General features: G+C 41.6%; 1 protein-coding gene across 1 annotated transcript in view; it reads left to right on the top strand.

Moving 5' to 3' along the window:
* Window positions 1-2630: 2630 nt before the first annotated feature.
* LOC310800744 (uncharacterized protein) overlaps window positions 2631-25141 on the top strand; it is a gene marked incomplete at both ends in the record, with an annotated part of 35956 nt that continues 13445 nt past the window's right edge. The window contains 15 exons of the mRNA XM_083664679.1: window positions 2631-2745; window positions 5376-5545; window positions 6872-6936; window positions 7592-7692; window positions 8201-8293; window positions 15440-15570; window positions 15676-15807; window positions 15892-16050; window positions 16187-16326; window positions 16516-16627; window positions 18310-18490; window positions 19584-19673; window positions 22373-22496; window positions 22712-22774; window positions 22996-23183. Coding sequence (XP_083520805.1) covers window positions 2631-2745; window positions 5376-5545; window positions 6872-6936; window positions 7592-7692; window positions 8201-8293; window positions 15440-15570; window positions 15676-15807; window positions 15892-16050; window positions 16187-16326; window positions 16516-16627; window positions 18310-18490; window positions 19584-19673; window positions 22373-22496; window positions 22712-22774; window positions 22996-23183 — 1864 coding nt within the window. The remainder of the gene's footprint in view (window positions 2746-5375; window positions 5546-6871; window positions 6937-7591; window positions 7693-8200; window positions 8294-15439; window positions 15571-15675; window positions 15808-15891; window positions 16051-16186; window positions 16327-16515; window positions 16628-18309; window positions 18491-19583; window positions 19674-22372; window positions 22497-22711; window positions 22775-22995; window positions 23184-25141) is intronic.

The raw sequence follows: 25141 nt of genomic DNA, 5'->3' as shown, positions 1-25141 counted from the left end.
AATCTTGAAGAGGACTTAAAACAATGGGCCATCAAAAATGGAGAGACACACAGATCTTTGAAAGAATTATTGGCCATATTAAGGAAGCAGGGGCATCTGTTGCCTATTGATCCAAGGACACTCCTTTCTACACCACAAAATAAAGCATTTGAGGCTAAATGTGGCGGGCAGTACATGTACTACGGCTTAGAAAAGGGGATCCGCCGCTTTTTAAGTCGCACCGAGAGTAATGTCTTACACCTCAGTGTAAACATTGATGGCCTCCCGCTTTTCAAAAGTAGTGGTATCGAATTCTGGCCAATACTAGCGAAGTTGAACCATTTTGATCCATTTATTGTAGCTATGTTTAGTGGAAAACGTAAGCATCGTCCCCTTGAGGAGTATCTTCATGATTTTTTGACTGAGTACAAACATCTCAAAGACACTGGGATAATTTATGAAGGCCAGACTTACACAGTCCATATTGAAGCTCTCATCTGTGATGCGCCAGCAAGGGCATATCTCAAATGTATTAAGGGTCATACTGCCTATGAGAGTTGTGAGAGATGTATAATCAGAGGTGCTCGTGTCGAGGAGACAATCGTTTTCAATAAACCGGTATGCACTTCTCGAACAGACGAAGTTTTCAGTAGAGTGGAGTACAGCACCCACCAAAACGGTATCAGCCCCTTCATTGCGTCAGGAATTCCTTGTGTCAGCTCATTCGTATTAGATTACATGCATATGGTAAGCTTGGGAGTAGTCCGACGACTGTTAAGATTTTTGACTAGTCGTGGCCCAAGATTTTGTCGTTTATCTGTCAGGCAAAGGCAAGAAATAACCCGAAAACTGACGTCGCTGAGAGGGAAGATGCCAAGTGAATTTGCTCGGCAACCCCGGGGTTTAGATGAAGTGGATAGGTGGAAGGCCACCGAACTACGGCAGTTTTTGTTATACACAGGACCTGTGGTACTAAAAACTGTGTTGTCCCCTGGAAGATACAAACATTTCCTGTCCTTGACTGTGGCCATGTCGATCCTGCTGGAGTCAGATGAGAGGACTCGGAATGGTTATCTCCAATTTGCCAATGAACTACTGAAACATTTTGTCAAGTGCTGTGCTCATCTCTATGGCCAAACCTTTGCTGTGTACAATGTACATGGACTACTCCATCTTCATGAAGATGTCAGACACTTCAACTGTTCGTTAAATGACATTTCCGCTTTTCCTTTTGAGAACTACCTGCAAAAAATCAAGAAGTATGTGAGGAGTGGGAGAAGCCCCCTGGAACAGGTCACTAGGCGTTTGGCAGAAATGGAACATGCAGAAGTGGACGAGTGCAAAACACAGCCTAAAGTGTTTGTTTCTGTCAAAGAAAGAGACCGTTGTTTTCTCTTGAGAGATGAGAGCTTTGCTTTCATTCGGGCAAAGAATGCAGACGGCACTTTGATGTGTGAAATTCTGCACCAGCGCCACACTTCACCATTATTTGAACAACCATGCAGCTCCAAACTCCTAAATATCGTATGCACAGGTAATGTGCAGGGCCGAATGGAAAGAGGACTACTGCGTGAAAAGGATCTCTTCCGCAAGGTGGCCTGCCTCCCGCAAGAAACTGGTGGTTATGTCCTCATACCCCTTCGCCATGGTGTGGAACACCACTTGTAAAGGTTTAATTTAACTCTAAACTCTCTTCATTAACTAATTACCATCTTAACCTGCACAGTAACATCTTAACCTGCACATTAAACTGCACGGTAACATATTGACCTGCACACTAACATCTTGACCTGCTCAGTATGTTAATGATTGCAATGAAAAATATTTCATAATAATGTCATAGGTAATTATTGTAGAAATGTGTTCGTGTGTAGCCTAATTGGTAGAACAAGGTGATATCAATAATGGTCTTGGGTTTGATTCCTAGGGACCGTACAAATAGGGGTGGGTGTCACCACTGATTTCCCAATGCGATTCCCACACACTGTCCCGAATCAATTTACGTTAACATTCGATATTTCAGTTACAATACCAATTTGGCTTGGATATTAGAGATTCTCAAAGAACTGTTCCTGTAAATTGTACAACGAACCCTCTAACCTGGTGTATTGTTAAAAATATATATATTTACACATGGAGACGAAATCTCGTAACAGGGTTAAAACTGCATGCATCCACGGGAAAAAGCATTATATTAAAATATCGATATTGGGATTTATGAATAGAGCAGATTTGATTAAATATCAATTGGATATTCTTTTTCTTTAACGCAGGCTAGCACATGATACAAATCTCCAGCACTACAAACTGCTGTGGATAAATTAAAATGTCAAACCTGAAAGTAACATATACTGTCCTTTCCAGATCATGTATGCCAAGGCTGTGTGGGTGGAGAATGGAAAAGAGACAGAGGGTACAGTTCCCGAAAATTGGATAGACCAAAAGAAGAAAATCGTGCGATGGCCAAATTCAAAGAATGTAAAGGTACTAGAAGCAGCTTTCAAGAAGAAGCAGAACCCCGAGGATGACTGGATGACCTTCCAGTTTATCAAAATAAAAACAAGATCAGGTAGGTTTTGATTAATGAATGGTTTCATTCCTCAGCAAAAAAATAAAAATATGCTGGGTCAAATGGTTTTTACAGTTGAAATATGTTAATTCTAGCTGAGGAAAAAGAATGCAATGACTACAATCAGACCAGCCAAGCCGAGTCCAGCCAAGGAGATGATGACATGGACGAGGTGGTTACGAAGAGGAAAAGAAAACGTAACCTAAAATTGGATGATTATGTTGTTGGTATGTTTTATCAATTAATTTAGGAATCTGAAATTGTATTTATTGGGGAGAAACTGGGCCTGAACATGTTTTATATCACATTTTGAATTGCACTCTTAAAAGATTCTGAGGAGGAGGAGCAGGCGAGCATGGACCCCTTTCCCCCTCCACCATCAAAAGTAAAGCCTCCTTGTGAGTATTGATCACAATTTAATAAATATAGTAATTAATTATTTAATATACACAGGTTGAAAGTAGCTACAGGGTCATTTAAATGTTTCAGGCTCTGAAAATCCTCGCTTATCCATCCCGGTGGAACATGGTGGCCTGGCTAGGGAAATTATCACACCAAGTGAGTATTTGTCACATTAAACCAGTCAGCTGTTAGTTTGTGATACGTGTTAGTGATGTTAAATCTAAGAACATGCTTTGTGTGTTTTTCAGTCTCTACACATGACGGTGATGGCTCCAGGTCCAGAGATGGCTCCAGGTCCAGACATGGCTCCAGGTCCAGAGATGGCTCCAGGCACAAAGATGGCTCCAGGCACAGAGATGGCTCCAGGTCCAGAGATGGCTCCAGGTCCAGAGATGGCTCCAGGCACAAAGATGGCTCTAGGCACAGAGATGGCTCCAGGTCCAGAGATGGCTCCAGATCCAGAGATGGCTCCAGGCACAAAGATGGCTCCAGGCACAGAGATGGCTCCAGGTCCAGAGATGGCTCCAGGTCCAGAGATGGCTCCAGGTCCAGAGATGGCTCCAGGTCCATTGTCAGCCCCAGGTTCAGCGGTGGCTCCAGGCACTCCAGGCCCAGTGTCAGCCCCAGGTTCAGTGATTGCTCCAGTGTCAGTCCCAGGGTCAGGCCCAGCCCCAGCGGTGGCTCCAGGCCCAGTGTCAGTCCCAGGGTCAGGCCCAGCCCCAGCGGTGGCTCCAGGCCCAGTGTCAGTCCCAGGTTCAGCCCCGGGTCCAGCGGTGGCTCCAGGCCCAGTGTCAGTCCCAGGTTCAGCCCCAGCCCCAGCGGTGGCTCCAGGCCCAGTGTCAGTCCCAGGGTCAGGCCCAGCCCCAGCGGTGGCTCCAGGCCCAGTGTCAGTCCCAGGTTCAGCCCCAGCCCCAGCGGTGGCTCCAGGCCCAGTGTCAGTCCCAGGGTCAGGCCCAGCCCCAGCGGTGGCTCCAGGCCCAGTGTCAGTCCCAGGTTCAGCCCCAGGTCCAGCGGTGGCTCCAGGCCCAGTGTCAGTCCCAGGTTCAGCCCCAGCCCCAGCGGTGGCTCCAGGCCCAGTGTCAGTCCCAGGGTCAGGCCCAGCCCCAGCGGTGGCTCCAGGCACAGACTCAGCCCCAGGTCCAGCGGTGACTCCAGGCCCACAGATGGCTCCAGGCACAGTGTCAGCCCCAGGTTCAGCGGTGGCTCCAGGCCCACAGATGGCTCTAGGCACAGTGTCAGCACCAGGTTAAACAGTCCCAGTGTCAACCCCTGGCAAAACAGGGACAGTGGTGGCAGGCAAAACAACAGCTCCAGGGACAGTGGTGGATCCAGGCAAAACAACAGCTCCAGGGGCGGGGACAGTGTCAGGCTGAGGCATGGTGAGTTGTTCAAAGCCTGCTTCAAGTATCCATCAAAACGCTTTGCAATTCAATGATTAGTTCTGACCCACTGTAATTGTGATATTGTCATTTAAGTGAAGTAATGTCTTTAAAAAAAAGTTTATTTTTAAATATTTGTCATGCAGAAATTACATGTTCTAACCGGCTGAGCAAACACATTTTTTGAACGTGGAATCTTTTGGATTAGTTTTTTTGACCTCAACCTAAGTGTATGCAAACTTCTGACAACTGCGTCTTGGGGCCCAAATCTGTTCTCTCTCAGAAATGTCACTTGGTAATTTCCTGAACACTTTTGTTTTACATGTACTACAGATGCAGGGTCTCAGAGGGCACCAGCCGGATTCCCAATGCCCGAAGCAAGTAAGTGCTAAAGTGTTTCAAATTGAGCTGTCAAACCATTAATTGTTTCAATTGCTGAATTTAGATAATTAAAGGGATACTGCAATATCTTTCCTTTCACTGTATATGGGGATGTAGTAGTTGTTGATGAATGCAGGTCAAACTGGGGGATGCGTACCCCTTGGGCAGTGGTTCCCAAATGGTGTGCTGTGAGGCAAGGCCAGGTGTGCCGTGGGATTTTGTGACAACCTGCCTAACTAAAAGGGGACTCAACCAGCTATAGACTTATTATGAAACATCTAAAATGATGTCACTAGTTAAGTAAATACATTTGTGAAGTAAATAAAAAACATTTCCAGATTATTTTTCATGATATGAATACAGGTGTGCCTTGGGCACAAAAGGTTTGTGCCCTAGAGTTATGGTTAGGTCAGGTGACCCCTAAAAGACGTGTCACTCCTAGAAGCGAATGCAGTATTCTGCACCGCTTAAGAAAATATATTTGTATTTATTCCAGATATGGCTGTCGGCAGGCCAACTGCGCTAACATTAGCAATTAACGTTGTGCTACTTAGTTAGGCCAGTTTTGGTCTTAGTAAAATACAGAACTTACACTCAGTCGAACATCCTCAATGACTATTACAGAAAGTCATCACTATCAACATTTGTGTTCTTTTTTATTTCAGAATTTCAGAAAAGAGTCTTGGAGAAATTGTTTGACATGCACACGGACATCAAAAACCTTTGCCGAAGTGCGCCTGCCCTTTCAGCCACCCATGTGGAGAGGTTGGACACCATGGAGGACTTCCAGAGAGAGGAGCTACACCTTGAGGACAGCAACACTTTTAATAACCTGGTAGGATTAACAAGAGTCTGAAAGTAATAACAGTAGTGCCCTTGTTCCAAATGTTTTCGGTTAATGGATAAATGCATTGCTCCAGTGCACTCATGGGGAACGAGCGTATATAGGCCTACTGGAGTATAGCATTGAAGAAGTACATTTTTAAAGCCCCCCTAAAGTAAAAAATCAGTTTTTCTTCTTGTTAGATGTTTGAGCTTCACTGTGCAGAATGATGTCTGTGCAGAGTTTGACACTAGAAGGCTGTTTCCACAATCGTCTGCTGAAAGTGGAACGTTTATCAGAGCTAACTGAAAAGGCCCGGGTTTTCCAAAAGTATCTTAGTACTAAGAAGCTTCTTAGACCCCTCCCGTGGAGCCTTAAGAAGGGTCTAAGAAGCTTCTTAGCGCTAAGAAGCTTTTGGGAAACCCAGCCAAGGCCGTTTTCAACAGGCAAGATTCGTGACATCACGAATCCTGGAGCCAATCCCTGTCCAGTATTCAGCAGTTAACACATTTTTAATCGGTCAGGAACCCTTGTCGTCACTTTGTAATGAGTGAGAATGTGTTGAAAAGCATGTGTTGTATGCTGTGATTGGCTAGTTATGTTCTAGAATCTAGATAACCCTGATTGGTTGCTTTGGATTTTTAAATGAAAAAGAGGGAGGGGAAGCCATTTTAAGGATTTTAACAAGATAATTAATAATAAAGAATAATAATTCATTTATTTTATAAAGTGCTTTTCAATTACCCTAAGATGCTGACACAGTATGAGTACATAGAAAACAAGATAACAACAGGCAACAGATACAAGTAACTCACGTTGATTAGGGATATATGGAAACAGAGGGGAAGGAGGGAGTGTGTGGGAGGGACAGTGGCCAGACAGAAGAGAGGGAGGTGTAAAATGTGGGTGGCGAGGTAGGAAGAGGTGGTTAAGGGTAGGGGAGGTTGTAAGCTTGGGATAACAGGTAGGTTTGGAGTCGGGATTTAAAGAGCATGTTGCAGGTTAATGTTGCAGAGAAGAGGGGGGCGTGTAATCGGCCAAAGGGAAGATTAGTGGGGGTGGGGGTGGAGGAGTTGGTGATGGAGGCAGTAGCTATTGATTTGGGAGATTTTGTTAGTGGAGGAAGGCATTGCTGAGATCAGGGGAGCAAAGTGTGGTGTTGTCCGGGGGATTGGATTCGTTTCTTGACAGAGAAGGGTGCGGAGGGGTTTTAACTTTTTTGTGGGGAAAAACCATCAGACACAAATTATTATTCAAAGTATTTTATACACATCTTGAAGCATGACTTTAGGGGGTCTTTAATATTCTGAAAATTGTTTTTTAATGGACCTTTTCCAGGTGCTGCAACTTGCCCGAATTGGAGGGAAGGATCTAAAGGACTGTGTCCACAAAGTCCTTGACCGGTATGTTTCATGAACTGTTTTCAATAATCTCTCTCTCATACACACACACACACACACACACACACACACACACAGAGACATCTGCATTCTCTCTCATCAGACATCTGACCACTGTGTTTTAATTGAGTTAAAGCTGCTGTGATATTTTTGGTTAAAATAAGTGTAAAACAGCTCGACATTCTGACAGCTATCACTAATATAAATTATTTGGTCAATGACATGGATCTCTCAGTCCCTCCGCCCCACAGCAAAACTGATTTTTTTCTGGGAGCCTCCCCACCTTATCCAATCAGGAGACAGAACTCTACAAAGTGGCGGTCCTCTGTGCGTGTTCACAGGCCGAAAGCCAATGCTGTAGGGGGGGACTGCTAACTGCAGTGCTGAAAATGCCACCGGAACTATGCAAAATGAGGAAATCACTTACAGCAGCTTTAAATGTGGAAACGGGCCAGAATTTCATACAGTGTGGCTTGACTTGTCATCTGCTTGCCCGGCCTGAACAATGTCTTTACATAGAGCAGTGATTTGGACTTGCTTGCTTGATTCTCACATTAACTTTAGACTTGCTTGAGACTTAAAGGTTGAAACTTGCTTGTGACTTGCATATGTGTGACTTACTCCCACCTCTGTGTAAATCACATTTATTTTTCTTCAGGCTCTTCAATAATTCCCTCATGGCCAACTTCAATATGAAGGGGAAAGGGAAAAAAGAGAAGATGGGTCTGGAGACCACCAACCATTACAGAGCACTAAAAGGTAAGCCCATATTTCACGTTGCATAGGGGAAGAAAACTGTTACCTTTTTTATGTTATACAGGGGGAGCAATGGTCTCTTTTTCAAGAGTACCCTGTTCACATTCTTACACACATTCACACCTGGAAGCTGACCAGCAACCACAGTCTGATCTGCTGGCCACTGATCAGCTGCACTGGAGCGGTCAGAGTTAAGGGCCTTGCTCAAGGTCACCTCAGTGGTGGTAATGAGGGAGGGGCAAGTGCTGCTTTTCACTTTACCCACTCTTTTGGTATTGAACCTACAACCTTCTTGTCACGAGCTTGCTTCCTACCTTTAGGCCACCACTGCCCACAGAGATGAAAATGAAAACACACTTGATGTAGTTTTTAGGGTTTGTTTTTATTATTTGAACTTCTGCTTTCTTCCAAGTAGATAACAGCGATACCTATTTCAACCCAGAGGCCAGAGCACAAGATAATTAGACTAAAATTGCACATTTATAATTTTTGTCTTTTTCAACTCTTGCAGCTGCTGTACTGAAATGGAATAAGGATGCAACGGAGGAGGTTATCCGCCAACATGCTGCAGAGCACCTCAAACATGCACCAGCCAGAAAGGGAGGTCATTCATAGGAGGTTTTTGCTTTTTTCTTCTTTTTTTTTTTTTATAAACTTTAGTTCCAAGGCCAGCAGTAAACAAACTGTAGCATCTTTTCATTTTGTTTTAACAGTAACAGTTTTGTCATAACAGTATTTTACAAATTCCCTAGTTACTGAATGGGCTGCACAAGATGTTTTGTGCAAGTGAAGTGAAGTGAAGTAGCATTGTTCAAAAGCTACCTAAGTACAGTAGTCCACACATCCAGTTAAGGTGGACCGTAAGTAGACTGCAACAAACAGTTCAGTTTGTCAAGTGCATGCAACTATGACATGACTTTATGAAAGTTGTTGGTCTGTCAACTTGACAATGTTGCTGCAATAAAATGGTTGAAGTCAGATGTACAGACTGGAAAATTGTTCTTATATAAACCAGATGTTGACAAAGTTTTCCTTTGGGGACATCATTTGCAGTTGAAAAAGTAGGAAATCGCAATATATCGATATGTATATATGTGTATATTAATGTTATTACTATTACTGTTGTCTGTCCTGGATTATGACGTTCAAATAAATGTAAGTGATAATTAAATAGTTTGAGAAATTGTTATTTGTAAGTAAGGCCAACTTTGTATAGATTGTCTTGTATAGCAGTATACATGTGGAGGTCTAAAAGGTGTCGTCTAAAAAGACGTCACGTTACAAGACGTCCAAAAAATAACCACATTTGAACTTATTTTTAAACTTTTATAAAGAGGTATTCAGGACGTCAACAACAGACGTTGACAAGGCGTCATAAAAAGACGTCCATTCTGGCTCCTCAGTAGACATATTTTAGACGTCTGACAAAGACGTTCTGAAGACATCCTTTGCACGTATCTTCTGAACGTCTTTAGGACGTCCAACAAAGACGTTCAGAAGACGTTGTTCAGAAGACATCCTCTGGACATCAAACATTGGACGTTAATAAGACGTCGCTCAGAAGACATCCTCTGAACGTCTAATATTAGACGTTCAGAAGAAGTAATTCTGATGACATCCTATGGATGTCAAACTTTGGAGGTTCAGAAGACGTCATGAAAAGACGTCATAAAAACTTCCAGTCTGGCTCCTCGGTGGAGCTCTTTGGGACGTCCAAAAATTACGTTCATATGACGTTCTTTGGACGTATTCTTGCTCAGTGGGTACAGGGAAGGAATACAAGGTCAAGGGTTTCATCAATTGTAGTAGTATAATAGGGTGGGTAGCATTGAAATAAACAAAACAAACTCATTTTTCTAGGTGGGCGTGTTTAGGGCATCTACGTCATCAAAGGGGCGTGGCTTCTTTTTTTTGTGAAAAGTCAATTTTTCACTTGTTCCTCAAAGGGCACTTCTCCATTTCACCCTGTGTAAATCACTTTCTTGTGAAAAGTCTATTTTTCACTTGTTCCTCAAAGGGCACTTCTCCATTTTAACCTGTTTTTAAACCATTATGTGAAAAGTCAATTTTTTCACTTGTTCTCCAAAGGGCACTTCTCCATTTTAACCTGTGTTTAAAGCCATTTTGAGCAAAAAGGCTTTATTTCACTTGTTCTCCAAAGGGCACTTCTCCATTTTCCCCTCATACCAACAGACCCCAGCAGTAGCGTTTTTTTTTTTTTTTTTTGCAATTTAATTATCACCCCCTATCAGCAGAGCGTTGCAACATGATGTTTTTTGAACACGGGCAAAAGTTTTAACCATAGACAAAATGTAATTAGACCATCTAACAACTAGTTGTTAATTTTTTTATCTCGGCCAAATACATTTGGCCCATTTTAGGAACTACTAAACTAGCCTACAGATTCCTCTGCTCGCTGGTGTTTCACAATCTCACCCCACCACTAACGACAGATTCCTCTGCTTGTTGATGTTTTTCTCTGACTCAACCATAGAGACCCAGGCTTCCCCTGCCAGCCCATCCCACCCCATCCCCCACGTGACATTGTCTATTACCACGGCCGGTGTTCTGTCGATTTCACAATCACTTCCGCTTATAATAAACTTGTTTGTTTTTTGACCGTCAGGTGGGGCGTTCCCGGCAACACGTAACACCCCTTGAAAGCTACGAATAGCGGCGAGATCAGGGGGGGCGTTCCTGGCAGCACGTAACGCCCCTTGAAAGCTACGAATAGCGGCGAGATCAGGGGCGTTCCCGGCAGCACGTAACGCCCCTTGAAAGCTATGATTAGCTGCGAGTGAACACACAGTTTTTTCCTTCCATGCCCCTTATATCCTTTGCGTGCCTGTCAAGGCCATCTTATACCAATGTATCCACCATTCAAATATTCCATAATTGCATGTTGTGCATGCAAATATTCCATAATTGCATGTTATGCAGGCTATCTTAGCTAGTATAGCCTACTAATGTATAGCCTACTAATGTATTCCCAGGCTATTCTGTAGATTCCCTACGCGCAACACACACACACACACACACACCCACCCACTCACACACACACACAGACATATTCACAGCCAGCCACAAACACACGCACCCACAAATTCACAGGTAAACATGACACACTTCAGCATTCATGTGTGATATTATGTATTTTGCCATGTTTTTTCCCACTCCGGATCCAATTGTGATGTGACATCACCATGATGTTTTTGATATTGTCTGATTGGCGGAATGAATTAAATTTGATTAATACAGATTGAGGTGGATTGAATAGCTACAGACTGTTTTTCCAATTGAAAACGATTGAATACAGACTATGGTGTATGACTATGCCGTTTACCCGTCTCTCAACCAGACCAGAGTTTCCCAGCATACACTAGTGTGTTTCAACACTGTGTTTTTGGAGATTACTTATGTGCTACGTTAGTTATGTTATATGGCAGTAAAATGCCACTGAATGACCAAATTGATTTATCTTGATTTTTTATTTAACACCAGCGTTAGTTTGTTGTTTATGCGTATGCAATAACGGATGCATTATTATATTTACTGGAATACATACACACGCCAACCTATGTGTCCTATCAGAGTTCGTTACGTTATTGTACAGTACAATAAACAAAACAACATGATAGCATCAGCTGCATCACTATACGTGTGAGCGTAAGTATTAATGGTTTGCAACTTGTTTGTGTTGTACAGCATTTGGTTCAAACATATGGCGACATTGAATCAGTGTTAGCTTAGCGCTAGCTAGCTAGCATACACTACGAGCTGTGAATAGAATTGGCCTGGTCTTGGTCGATATGACCAAAAATTGATATAACGTTACAGTAGCATGGACCCCTCTCGTTATGACAACCCAGACCCCAGGATATCCGTGACCTACGGGTATTATTTCAAAATATGGAATATGGAACGTGAACAAACATCTTAGCAACCCAACAAACCCATTGTTTTTATTTTTCGTATTTTTATATGATTATTTTAATAGTTACTAACTATTAATAGTAACTAACTAGTCCTCCACACAGAATTGGTTAATTTACTGTGAGACTTTATGTTTTGTAGACAAGCACCAAGTATATATAATAATGGTATATAATAATAATAATGGTATATAATAATAATAATAATCTTTGTAATACAATTGTTATAAAATTAAAATGTATATCACACTTACAATATGTTTGTTGTATGTATTACAACTTAATTCAACTTTGTCTCTCCCCACCTCTCCTCTTCTCTCCTCTCCACACCTCACCCCCTCCTCTCTCCTCTCATCCCATCCCCTCCCCTCTCCTCTCCTCTCCTCTCCTTACAAGCCTATAGATGAGGGATTTCAGACAATGTGTCCATTGTTACAATATTGTCAACAAAAATAGTACCAGTCTAAATAACATAACTTAATTCAACTTTTGCCTCTCCTCTCTTCTTGCTTAACATACACAAATAGTGTAGTAGCCGTACCGTACCGCACTGCAGCTGCTACCATTACGTATGTCTAATGTTTAATTGTATGTCTAATAATATACATGCTATTTGCACCTGTATGTCAAATACATCGAATTTAAAATGTTTAAGCACGTCTAATGTATGCACATGACATGTGCACCTATGTGCAGTGAATATGCCACTGTCTCAGACTTGTCTTATCACTATAATTAGTAGAGCACCTAGGAGGGGTCCACGATATATATCCTGATATATTTTTCTAACCTGGATTTTTGGCATCCCTAGGACCTCTAAAATAAAGATTTTGATGATCCCAAGAACAAAACCTGTCCAAAATGTGTTTTTTTCTATGTTTTATTACCCCTATGAGACCTGCGAGATTGCTGGCAGAAGTGCTAGCAACTCTGTCTTTCAGAGAGTGTAGCTCACTCAGTTTTTGAGCGAGCCCAAAGATACACATACCATTTGATTCTAGACAACCTCAGGTTTCCAATGAGACCAAGCTTTTCATGGTACCTTGTTGGTAAGGGGGCTAAATACCTACTGATTCAAAGCGAGACAACATTTTGGTGAGGTAAAAACTGGCATCACCATTTTCCAAATGTTCCCTTGACCTGTCAACTCAATATATGTTCATGGAAATGGGTTATATGGGTACCTACAAGCCTCCCCTGTATAGACATGCTAAATTTATCCTAATCTCAAGTAGTTTTGGGCAAGAACCATGCACTCTTCTGCATGCAGTACAAATACTGTATGTAATTTTCGCCTATTGTAAAATGGTGCATTTGACAATTTCTGCACACTGGGGATTGTTAAACATTAATGGAATTGCATAAATATGATTGAAAGTCAGTAAACATTCTGGACTTTAAAATTATCTTTATTAATAAACAATCGTTAGATGTCTAATTCATTACACAGCTCAAATGACGAACAAATTATGTTTTTTTTATTGTTATTAACTAAGGTACAGATTTATTTAAGATATGGTACCATGCTGGAAGGGGAGGAATTTCACATCTCTATAACCTTGGGAAGGGGACTTTTTCTAAACTATCAAGCAATTAATCAATGACTCAATGCATGTTACTCAGCACGAGGTGTTTCATGGGGAATTATGCCTACCCCACACTACAGGATTTTCAAATCCTTGAAGATTATAAAAATCTTGAGAGCCCACACACTACAGGACAGAGAGAGCCGATTTTTTAACATTTCAATCTTGGGACACACACACAATCGCGTCTGTTCAAACGCAACCCCACACACTAGAAGATTATGCCGAAGATTCACCTTGGAAGCAGGGCTTGACGTTAACTTTTAAAATGCCTATTCAGTGTGCGCACCGGGTGTAGTAGTAGTAGTAATAATGATAATAATAATAATAATAATAATAATAATAATAATAATAATACATTTGTGTCATTTCGTTTTCTAAACAAATCTTATTTTTTGTTTTTATAATGCATTTGCACTGAAAGGATTTGTTTAACTAATATTTGCGCGGACAGCCGCGTCCATTCGGGGTGTGGGCCTACTGTGCACGGCCAGGCGAAAACCGTCTGCACAGGTGCCTTGTGTGGAGGGGCGCGTCTGCTGATTTGACTCACTTTTCCGTGCGGACACTCGCCGATGCGGGAAGCATGAGACCTAAGCGCTTGCTGTAGGCTACATGCTTTGCAGTATAGCATTAGTTTTCCGTCCCGTTCAAAGACGCACGGGTATTTCACCTCGATGACAATTTCCTCGTTCTTTGTTTCTGTGCGGGGCTGCGGGCGAACGCGGACCAGATTATTTTGCGAAAAACTAATGGAAACGCAGCTACTACTGGCTCTCTGCTCAAGATGCAATCGCCTGTCGGGTTGTAAATATCTAACATGTTAGATATGCCCGATTCACAATCGGGAAGAGGCAGTCTTCCCGATTGTGAATCTTTGAACCCCACACACTACAGGATCATTTGGGAAGATTATCTGCCCGACGCGCATCAAATCGGGAGCACCCCCGAGAAAATCGGGAGGGGGGAATCTTGGCCATAATCTTGCAAATTATCCTGTAGTGTGGGGTAGGCATTAGTGTCAAAATGAGTGTCAAGTTCCTCCCTGAGCAGCAGGTGTCAGTTATCTAGGCTGATTACTGCATTCAAGCTCAGTCTTGCTGTGACTCAGTGGGCGTGACCCCACAGTGACTTCTGCCTCTGTGACATCACATGCATACCCTCTATAGAGACAGTCTGCATGTCTGGGAACGCCCACAAAATGTTAAACGGCTGGTGCGCGAGTGGGGTAAAACCGCCAATATATCTCATGGGCTGACTCACCAAAAGACGGTGCTGTGGCTCTAAACTACATGTTTGGGGGTTCTAGAGCAGAACACAAGACGTCTGCTCAGATGTGCGTTTACTTCGGTGGTTAAATCCCCGATCGTGTCTGCCTGGGCTGGGCTATCAGCTAAATTATAACTTTGCTGAATGGATAGAACGGGGGAATTTACCCCACCCTGACCACGCCCCCAGCAAGGCTGAACCAGCTAACCCAGCGTCTATTGTGGGCGTTCCTAGAGCCTGTATGGGCGTTCCCAAACATGCAGACTGTCTCTATTGAAGTAAATATTAACATGTCAGCTCTTTATGGTATATTTACTATAGGGTAACGCATACGTGAAGAGGGTGCCAAATGGCTTCAGGTGGGATTGGAAAAGGCATGATGGACACACCTGCATGACATCCTACAAACGACAGCTGCATGTATTTGATCAGAAAGGTATTCCGTTTTGGTGTTCCATGGCAGAACCTATTCAGAATACTGCAAATGTGTGTTTTAAAAAAAGGTGTTCTGATCAGTGTTTAAAACTACAACTTAAAGCATACGTTTAGAACTCTGGACCACTATTTGATACTAAGCTATGCTGTGGAAGCAGAGACATGCAGGGTCTAGTTTATGTAAGGAACATGTATTTTCATAGAAAATACACAGTTATTGGCTGTTCTTTGTCAATATTCCATATAATACCAGATTTTCTGGACAAAAGTGCTTGATTCTATGATTTCTACAGTGTGAACAATGTTTATATTTTGTATACAGCAAGATACAGTATGTAGCATCACAGAGCATCATAATGTGCAGTCGGAACAATTAATCTAACACACTAATTATAAAAACACAGCCCCCTGAAAGATTAATCATTTGTAAAATCCTTTTTGTTGCAGCAAGAATGCATGTTGTTGTTTGCACATTCTGTATGTGCGAATCAGAACATGCAACTCTTATCCGTTTGGGGTTGTGGCCAGCTTCACCCAGACGCCCACAAACAGCCATATCCTTGAGTCTGATGAGACTAATTTCTCTTCTCCAACTGGAATGTGGGGTCTCCATGAGGGGAATCATTTCAGCGATCCAGGAAGCCTTTCCTTCAACTCAGGTGGATCTTATGTTATGAATATGGAATTCCTTTTCTACCACATTAGCAGGGCTCACATTATTGGCATCTTATTAATCTTCAAATTCCTATTTTGTTGCGTTTTAGCTGCTTGAACTGTATAGCATTTTGGTGAAGGAATGCTATGAAGAGTTCAGGCACTGGCAGTTCCAGCAGATGGCCTGCTCTGTTTTGGCACCAAGACTGACTGATGGAGCCAGCTGTCCCATGTGTCCAAAGGTACAGTAATAATTGTTATGGCATGTCTGGATGTGCATTATTATTTCATGTGCGTATATTTAATCATTGCTTGTATTATATTAGGAAAATGGAACCCTCTGTGTGGCTGCCGACGCGCTGTTTGGACTTCCACGGAAAAAGTCGTCAGGGGAAAGTTTTGAGCCTCCAAAACATGAAGATAGATTTTTCCTCAATCAGAGTGAAGTGGACAGTTTTGTTGAACATGCAAACCCTCAACCAGAGGTAGGACTATAGTTTCATTTGAGAGAAGAATTCCACCTACATGTGATAGTTTTAAGAAAGCGATCTGCTTTGTTACTCATGTCAAATCAATGTAACATGCTTAGTGATGAAAGGATTCTGTCTTTTCCCCTCAAAGGGGGGGTGTCCTGGATTCCATGCTGGGAGTGCAATCCGGTCAAGAGTCAGGTTCAAAAAGCTGGATGAAACTGGCGTATTCGGGCTCACCTGCAGGCATGAGCATCCAGTCAAGTTTCTAAACTTGAAATCTGGAGAAAGGTATTTGATTTTTGCAAGAACTAATGCTAAATATATGCTTAAATACATCATTTATTTGATTTAAGTTAAGTTATCCTTTATTTATCCCCATGGGGAAATTCATCCTCTGCATTTGACCCATCCTCTACTAGGAACCTTCCTAGAACTAGGAGCAGTGTAAATCTAACTCTTTTTGCTTAATTTCTTCAGACTGTCAAATGCTGTCCTCTTGCTGAAGGAATTCAGTAGAGAGCAGGAGGAGCGCCAGCTGAAAATGGTTTTCATGTACGACATCGCGTGCAAACTCAAACCCCACCTACAGGTAACACTACATATTTAAGTTACTATTGCAGAGCAAATGTGAAAGGTTTTAAAATCATTGCATCTATATCTATCTATCTATATATTAGGGCTGTGGCGATTCACTTATCTCCCGATTCGATACTATCACGATTCTTGGGTGCCGATTCGATTTATATTGCGATTCTTAAGTATTGCGATTCTACGATTATTGCGATTCGATATTACGATTTATTGCGATTTTTGTTTATTTTTTTCTTTTCTTTTTTCAGTTTGTTTGCTTTTTTACACTAGATTAGAACATGGGAAAAGTTGAATCATACACTAGAGACTGTATATTATATATCATGAGTAGGGCTGGGCGATATAGTTAAAAACAGGGGCGGACTGGGATCATAATTCAGGCCGGGCATTAGATACCAAGCAGGCCAGGCCGATATGGGCCAACGCGCGTGAAATTTGGGCCGTTTGAAGCCAGATTTGGGCCGTTTGAAGTCCAATTTTACAATGAGATGCACCCACTTTAACCCTGAAGTGTAATTATTACTTCAGACTAACTAATAAAGTAATAAAACCACTAGTAAACCAGTAGGCGGCGCCTGGCCTGCTGTTCAGTGAGTGGCCTGACTGCAAGCACCAAAAAAAAAAAAAAAAATTTTTAATTTGCGATTATCGATTCTGGAATAAAAGATCGATCCAAAAAATCGTGACATTAAAAATCGCGATACTTAGGTGAATCGATTTTTTCCCCCACCCCTACTATATATCCATCTAATTTCTGCATCTCTGTCTGTCTCTATCTCTGTGTGTCTGTCTCGGTCTGTCTCTCTCCCTCTGTCTGTGTCTGTCTCTCTGTCTGCCTGCTTATCTGTAACTGACTGTCTGTCTGCCTCTGTCTGTCTGTGTCCTACTTCCGGATTTCCCCCTTGATTTGATGGAAGCAGGTAATAAAGCATTTTACCTGGAACCAAATGCAACCTTGTTTTTGTTACAGAGCTGGGGGATAAGTCAAAAATGTCTTTGCTGGGGTCAAGAGGGTGTGGGATCAGTCAATTGACTATGTGTAGTTATGAATTAAAGTTGTGTTTTCTTTACTTTTTCTGCCATTTCTTTAGCGCCACTATCCTGACCTGATGAACAACAAGGACTTTGTTGTCCCAGTGTTCCATTCTTATGGGCACAATCTTGCATGTCAGGTTAGGAACATTTTCTACCTGGATCAGAAAGTAGATGTTTGCTAGTTGAGCCTGATGCACAGTCTATTTTCCATAGACTGTGCTTTAATAAGTACAAAAAACTACCGCACTAGACTCGGGGTCCCCACGGGTCCTTAAAATCATTGAAATCTATGCCTTAAAAGTTTGTGGAAATAGACATTGAAGGTGCTTGAATTTAGGGTAGCATTGTGTCTCCACAGTACTTTTTTTTTGCTGTATTGCATAAGAGAAGGTAAGAGACCACAGCACAGTTGAGAAGTGTTCACACATTCAAGCCTCTCTCTTTTTAATTGTCTGTGAGCCTGCTAGTTCTCATCATAATTTCTTCATAGTTGTAACAGTAATTAACCTTGATCCATGTCTCTAACTATGCCGTGTTGGCTCCCTGAAATTTCCTGATCATGATCGGGCAAGTCGTTGAGGAGGACATGAATACACCAACTAAGCATGATTAATATTTTACAGATGTTTTATGTCGTGTTTACAGTTCCAGTTCAACACTCGATTCCACAAGGGAACAGGACTGGCTGATGGGGAGCAGAGTGAGCGCTTGTGGTCCTACCTGCGAAAATTTGGAAAAATCACAAAGGAGATGACCCCATCTCATCGCACAGACCTCCTTACAGATGCTCTCCTGCACTACTCTGCCAAAGTGCAACAGAAGCAAAGTGAGTTGTTTGTGTGTGTGTGTGTGTGTGTGTGTGTGTGTGTGTGTGTGTGTGTGTGTGTGTGTGTGTGTGTGTGATACACACTATAATTGCTTTGGACGGCTGGACTTGACAAAATAGGAATCTGCATATTAAAGCCTCGGGTGGGGTTGGTATTTTTGTTAAGGATGAGTTACTTCAGTATTTCAAGGTTAACATTGTTGATAAGGCAGTAGATGATATTTTTGCTTTAAGATTTGAACACCGAGTTTCACAATATTTTTTTGTTACTTTTTCATGCTACCTATCACCCGAAGGCGCTGCACGGGGAAGGGACTTGGGGGATCGGTGTAAAGTGCCTGACCATTTCCTAAATTTAAAGCCAATGCTCAAAGGTACCCTACAGTTCAGCCCCCAGTTGATCTAAATAAAAGTAGGCGACCTAGAGTCTTCCCTGATAACTTTCTTTCATCAGAGTTGTGTTGCACTGTTTTACTAGAAATTATCAGACATATGGGTTGTTGGGGTAATCAGGAGGATGTGGATCTCTGCTACAGTTCACTGTGCAGTGTTCTCTATGCAGAGATAGATAGACACTCTTCCACTAAGACTTCTGGCTTACCTACAAGTCTAGGACATCAACTAAAAGGTAAAGCTTTTTGGAACTGTGAATTAAATCCATTATGGGCTGATGTAAGAACTACTGAAAATAAATTTCTAAAATGCCGAAAAAATGCCTCAGGGATGCATTTATAAGCAGTGTCAACACATCTCTGAAAAAAAGACTACGTTTCTTTAAGCAGAGATTCAACAGGGGCCAAGCGATGCATTTGGAACAGCTTCAGTGTAAAAATCCAAAATAAGTTAAATTAACCGTTTGGGCCCTAGGAAAGCTGTCGGAATACTTATGGGGATTTGGATAATGAGACTGAAAGTGTCCCGAAGATATGGGAAAGTGAATTTGCCAATAATTTCCCCCCTTGCTCTCAAGTACCCCCTGTAGTAGCTCTACATATGCGTACCCCGCTTTGGGAACCACTGCTCTACATAGAAAAGTCAATAATCCAGCCTCTGTCTTTGGTTAAATCTTAGCACTGTATTTCTCTTTTTGTAGTAACAGGCATTCCTCAGCGACTTCTGAAGGCCGAGAAAATAAAGGAGGAGTCAAAGAAAGAGTTGACAAACCTCATGAAGTCTTTGCCAGGTATTTAAACTATGTCTTCATTTTGTGTTAATTATTGTCATGCAATTATTATCTTCACACTGTACTTCTATGGGTGTCTTTTTACATGGCAATTCATTTTTGGTTTGATATACTGTATACTCCTGTACTCCGTAACATGTTCTCTCATTTACATTATGTCATTTAGCAAATGCTTTTATCCAAAGCGACTTACAATATCACATTCTGCTATGCAACACCATCTACAACAGTTCCACTTTTGACGCAATAAAGTAGCATTAGTAAGAGTAGCATTCGTTTTTCAGAGTTTTTTTCTTCAATTTTTTTGGGTGGGGGGGGGGGGTGGTAGATTAAGAGGGGTTAGTTACTTTACTTTTACTTTACTTTATTTATATTTGGCAGACGCCTTTATCCAAAGCGACATACAACCAGGTTAAAACAGTACAGCAATAACAAGAAAAAATTAATAAAAGTTTTAAACGAAAAAATGTATAAACGGCAATTAAATTAGAACATATTTACAGACAATAGATGTGCGGATGAGAAGAATAGGAGGATAGCAAGATAGAAGAGAGAAGAGATAAAAGTGCATAAGGATGAAAGTGCATAGGAGCTAGAGGGTTAACACAGTTGTAACACAGTTACAGTAAGTAATCCGATGGGACAAGGGATATTCTCTCTACTTGTATTTGGTTAGAAATCAACTTTCCCTGAGTGTTTCTTTTACTTACCCCTATAAAAAATGTTTTTTAGTTTCCTACAGTACTATGGGTGGGGGTTTGGTAACTCACTAACTTTTGCAATAGCGTGCTTGTTGAAACCTGTTTAGCCACGATGAAGTTACAGTTGCTTCCCTCAACATGCGCTAAGGGGACTTCTCTGTTTGAGCGAAAGGTGGGAGAGTCTTTTACTAGTACAGAGATGAATAGCTAATTGATGACCACTAGTAAAATAAGCTGTCATATAAACAAAGCCCTATAATATCAAGAAAGTGCCGTATACTGTATACTGTATATGCACCTACGGGCGAGTTGCGGTATTTACTGATGTGGCACTTTACTTCCCCAGGCAAGCCTATAGGCGTTGATTCCTGTATCAAATCTCCCATCAACAGTCCTGAAGATTATTGTGAATAAATATGTACATTTGCTCTAGATGCAGAAAAACCCTGGCTGTTGATACTGGCTCAGTATACATTATCCCGCTTAGAACACGGCCTACAACTAAATCATTCAATAATCTGACAAAAATAATTATTCAAATATTTTAATAGCGTTTTCAACACAAAGTGGTTTCATTCGTAATTGGCACACAAGACACCACAGCTGCAACTGGTTGGCCTAATTAGTAGGCTAGTGGTTGCTGACAAAAGGCTCTTATCAACTGATTAATACCAGGTGTGGCAGAGCAGCGGTCGGTTGTCGAGAAATAATGACCGGTGAATATTGTTGATTGACCAATCAGAATCGAGTATTCGAGAGAGCCGTGTTCTAATATGAATTAACTGCTTGCAAGGAGCACCTTCATAACCTCTTGAGTGTTCACCTACTCACTGACTAACAACATTTGGCATATTTAAAAGCACTGGATAACTAAATAATTCCAAATTCTGTTATATTTTCAGAACTAAGACAAATACTGTGATGATATTTTTGCTTTATCGACCCGTACTAGTATTAACACACTTTATCTAGAGTAAGACATAAGCCAGCTTATACCATGGTCTGGGTGAATACTCGATTCTGATTTGCTGTAGCGTGTCCATTATTTTGTTATAATGTAAACCTAGCTAAGTAGTTCCTGGCAAACGTCTGTTCACAATTCATATCCATGTGCCATGTCCTCAGCAGAGCCGTTTGAGCTCTATACCACCGTTCAGTGTTAATATGTCACTTTCATAAATTTAGAAGAAAAAAAAGGTCAAAGTAACCATTTAGGTTACCCTTGTGTGCTCAGTTGATCAAAATGACGGGCATTTACGGAGATCTGACGTTTACATTTGTCAGCTGACCGAAGCGCTCGAGCGCAACCATAACAACAACAAGGAAGCAGTCACCTGTCATAAACAAACGAAAATCTGAATTATCTTAGCCTAAAAGGCTGCATTCCACAGGATGCCGACTGCCCCTCTGAACTTACTGATACTGTAGCCTATGAGCGATCAGCCACATGCTGCGGCCGTCTGAGTCTATTTCATCCTGTGAAAATCTTGAGCAGCCTAGGGGATTTTGTCTCCGGTTCTCAAAGTTATGACAACTAGATTTAGATTGCAAAATGCATGAAAATGAATGAATGAAATGAATGGACTTGTTTTGTTTCTTTGGTTAGTGACTATGGTATAAGCGGGTTAATGCACTTGGAGGTGTCCATTATCAGAAATTAATGGACTGCGCCTCTGCATTGTCCATTAATTTCTGAGAATGGACACTTCATCGCGCATGAACCCTTACATATGATCTATTACCTTGAATACAGTTCTATGGAGATTAAACATGTTTAATATCAGAGCCCCCATACACCGTGCAGTCATTGATACAGTAGGTAGGAGAACTCCTTGCGTCTCAATCCTTGTCTCAGCATCCGTATCCTTTTTCCATGGTTTTTCATTTAAAGTTTGCCTTTTTTTTTATTATCTAATAATTGAACCATTGACCTCTAACCACCACTGTTGGAGAAACACTAAGCTAATCTATGTTTTGTTTTTACATGCTATTTTCAAGGTACCACTGTTGAAGACATCAGGAGTTGGGGGAAGGATCTGGAGGCTTCTCTGAAGAAGCAAGAGGTTTCCTTTTCCTGGGAGGAGACTTATGTCGAAAATCTCTACCAGTTTCAGAGGGGACAGTAAGTCAATGCTTTATTGGGTTATATAAAAATGTAATGTAATTTTTTTTTTTTTTTTAATAACACATCAATGTTAACAACAACAATTTAGACTATTAAAAAAGTTTTTTCTGAAGACCCATTGCTTGAAGATTTTCTTGCCTCCTTGGTTTTGCAGTAAACCTATGCTATACCCCCCCCCCCCCCACCCCTTTTTTACTTCTCTCTTTTCTTAGATGGCAACTTACAACATCTCAAGGAGGAGCTCAAGTTGTGGATTTGATCTCGAGAACGGAAAAGTAGGCGTTGTCATAATGTCAAAACAAATTAAAGTAATCATTTTGCTGTGATTTTAGCAGCCAGGAATACCACTGCCCAGTTGGGTGTGGGGTAGATAGGTAGACAGGCATGGACATTTAAGAGTGTGCTATAAGAATGGCCTCTTGCATAAATGACTTCATGGAATCATTGTAACATGTCTTTCATATGTTGTGTCTGTTTGTGTGCGGGTGTGTATTAGGGCGCAGAGAAAGATCTGTGCTCTAGAAAAGAAGAACCACGTGGAGCAGAGGTGGTCGCTCACCTCCCCTCAGGCCCAGGCGTTCCTCTTTTCAGCAATGGAGAAGCGAGCCATGGAGGTGTTAGACAACATCTTTAACCTCAATGTGGAGCGCAAGTTCATGTGTGGCCTGGTCAGGAAATATGCAGGTGAGATGATTAGTTATTAGTAGAGCGGATTAGCAGAATAATTGTGCACTTTTTGAGAAAAGCATGTAATTCCTCACATAGTGAGTGAATACCACAAGGATTATTTTCAGATGTGGAGGGAAGTCTGATTTGACCTCAACTCCAAGATGGCCACCATTTTCTGGTGTAAAATGTACAAATCTGCTTATAACAATTGTACATTTTTTGAGAAAAGCACGAACTCTCTCACAAAGTGAATGAACACTAAGGTTTATTTTCAGATGTGGAAGGAAGTCAGATTTGACCTCAAATCCAAGATGGCTGCCATTTCCCCAAGATTAATGTACAAATGTGCTTATAACAATTGTGCACTTCTTCAAAGAAGCATGACATTTCTCACATAATAAGTGACCATAAGGGTCAGTAAGATGGAGGGAAGTAAGATTTGACCCAAAAAAAACAAGATGGCTACCATTTTCCCAAATCTAATGTAAATTGGGAAAATGGCGTCCATCTGGGATTTGAGGTCAAATCTGACTTCCCTCCATATCTGTCAATAAACCTTATGGTATTCACTCACTATGTGGGACAGTTCATGCTTCTTTGAATAAGTGCACACTTGCACATTTGTACATAAGACTTGGGGAAATGCCAGCCATCTTGGATTTGAGGTCAAATCTGACTTCCCTCCACATCAGAAAATAGTCCTTATGGTATTCCAAAAGTGCACAATTCTCTTATTTTTGGGTGCTAATCCGCTATACTATATGCTCTTGTGACACGGATAAATGCTCGGGGAAGGGGGGGGGGGGGGGGGGGGGGAATAATGAAAAGAAAATAAATAGTTATACTACAGGGGCCACATTACAGAAACTCCCTATCTTATGTCTTAAGTTAGGATAGGACTAGTTTAAGGTAGGATTTTTTCTGATTTGGTATTACAGAAGCAAATCCTAACTAACTTTAGGAATCCTATCTTATCTTGCTAAATCCTATCTTATGTCTTGTTAGGAAATCCTAAATACTCATCCAGCATCGGTTATCAACTTTTCTGTCTGTTACCCTAGCAACCACTAGCAACAGACACCTCCTCCTTTCTCAACTCGCGGGGGAAGTAGGAGCGCTAGTAGGCTAACGATGTGTGTTGTTGTTCCTCCCCCCTTGGAAACTGTATGTACCGAGGAGCCAAATTGCTGATGGCTGTTGCTACCTCAGTTAAATTACGTGACATAGCAGGTTGAGATATTTTGGATATGTCGGCCACTTCAGTTTGAAAATCTCCCTTCGCCAAAAAAAGTGCAAGAGCCCCGTGTCGCCTAGTCGGTCTCTCCAACACAGGTCTCAGCTCCTCGGCTAGCTGCAGTATCATGTCCCGGGGCAGTCTGTATCGATTAACGAGCGTTCTGTCATCAAAACGCTAAACGTCATTCGGGTCCCGCATGAGCCTTTCGGCAAATACATTGCGCCTGTTGACATTTTGTTGGTTTTGCAAATGTAATAACAGCGCAGCCATAAAGTAGGTAGGTAGGCTATAAATAGGCTATAAATTATAACAAGATGCAAGATGGCTGTTGTTCCAGTTGAAAATAGCGTAAATTAGTTAGGACAGCATAGCTGGCATCTTAAAGTTAGGAGAGCTTTTTTAAGATTTTGGGGAGTTGGGACGCTTCTGTAATACGCTTTTCCCATTTTAAATTAGGATGAGAATATTGACTTAAGAACTGTTGTTCTGTAATGTGTGTTTTCCTAAATCAAGTCTTAACTCTAATTACCATGGTTACCAATCATTTAGGATAGGATTTGGAATTTAGGAAGTTTCTGTAATGTCGCCCCAGAACTACAAACTGCGAGTCATTGTCAGATCTATCTAAAAGTTTTCAGTAGATTATGTAGAGTATTGCAATTTGATTGTATCGCAATGTATAGATACAGGCCGCCTGTGTGGGAACGCCCACAAAATGTACTACGGCTGGCACGCT

This window comes from Poromitra crassiceps (genome assembly GCF_964638095.1).
Source record: "Poromitra crassiceps genome assembly, contig: HAP1_SCAFFOLD_59, whole genome shotgun sequence".
In the NCBI taxonomy this organism is placed as follows: Eukaryota; Metazoa; Chordata; class Actinopteri; order Beryciformes; family Melamphaidae; genus Poromitra; species Poromitra crassiceps.
Note: the sequence above shows the minus strand (reverse complement) of the source record. Positions and strands in the feature narration are given on the sequence as shown.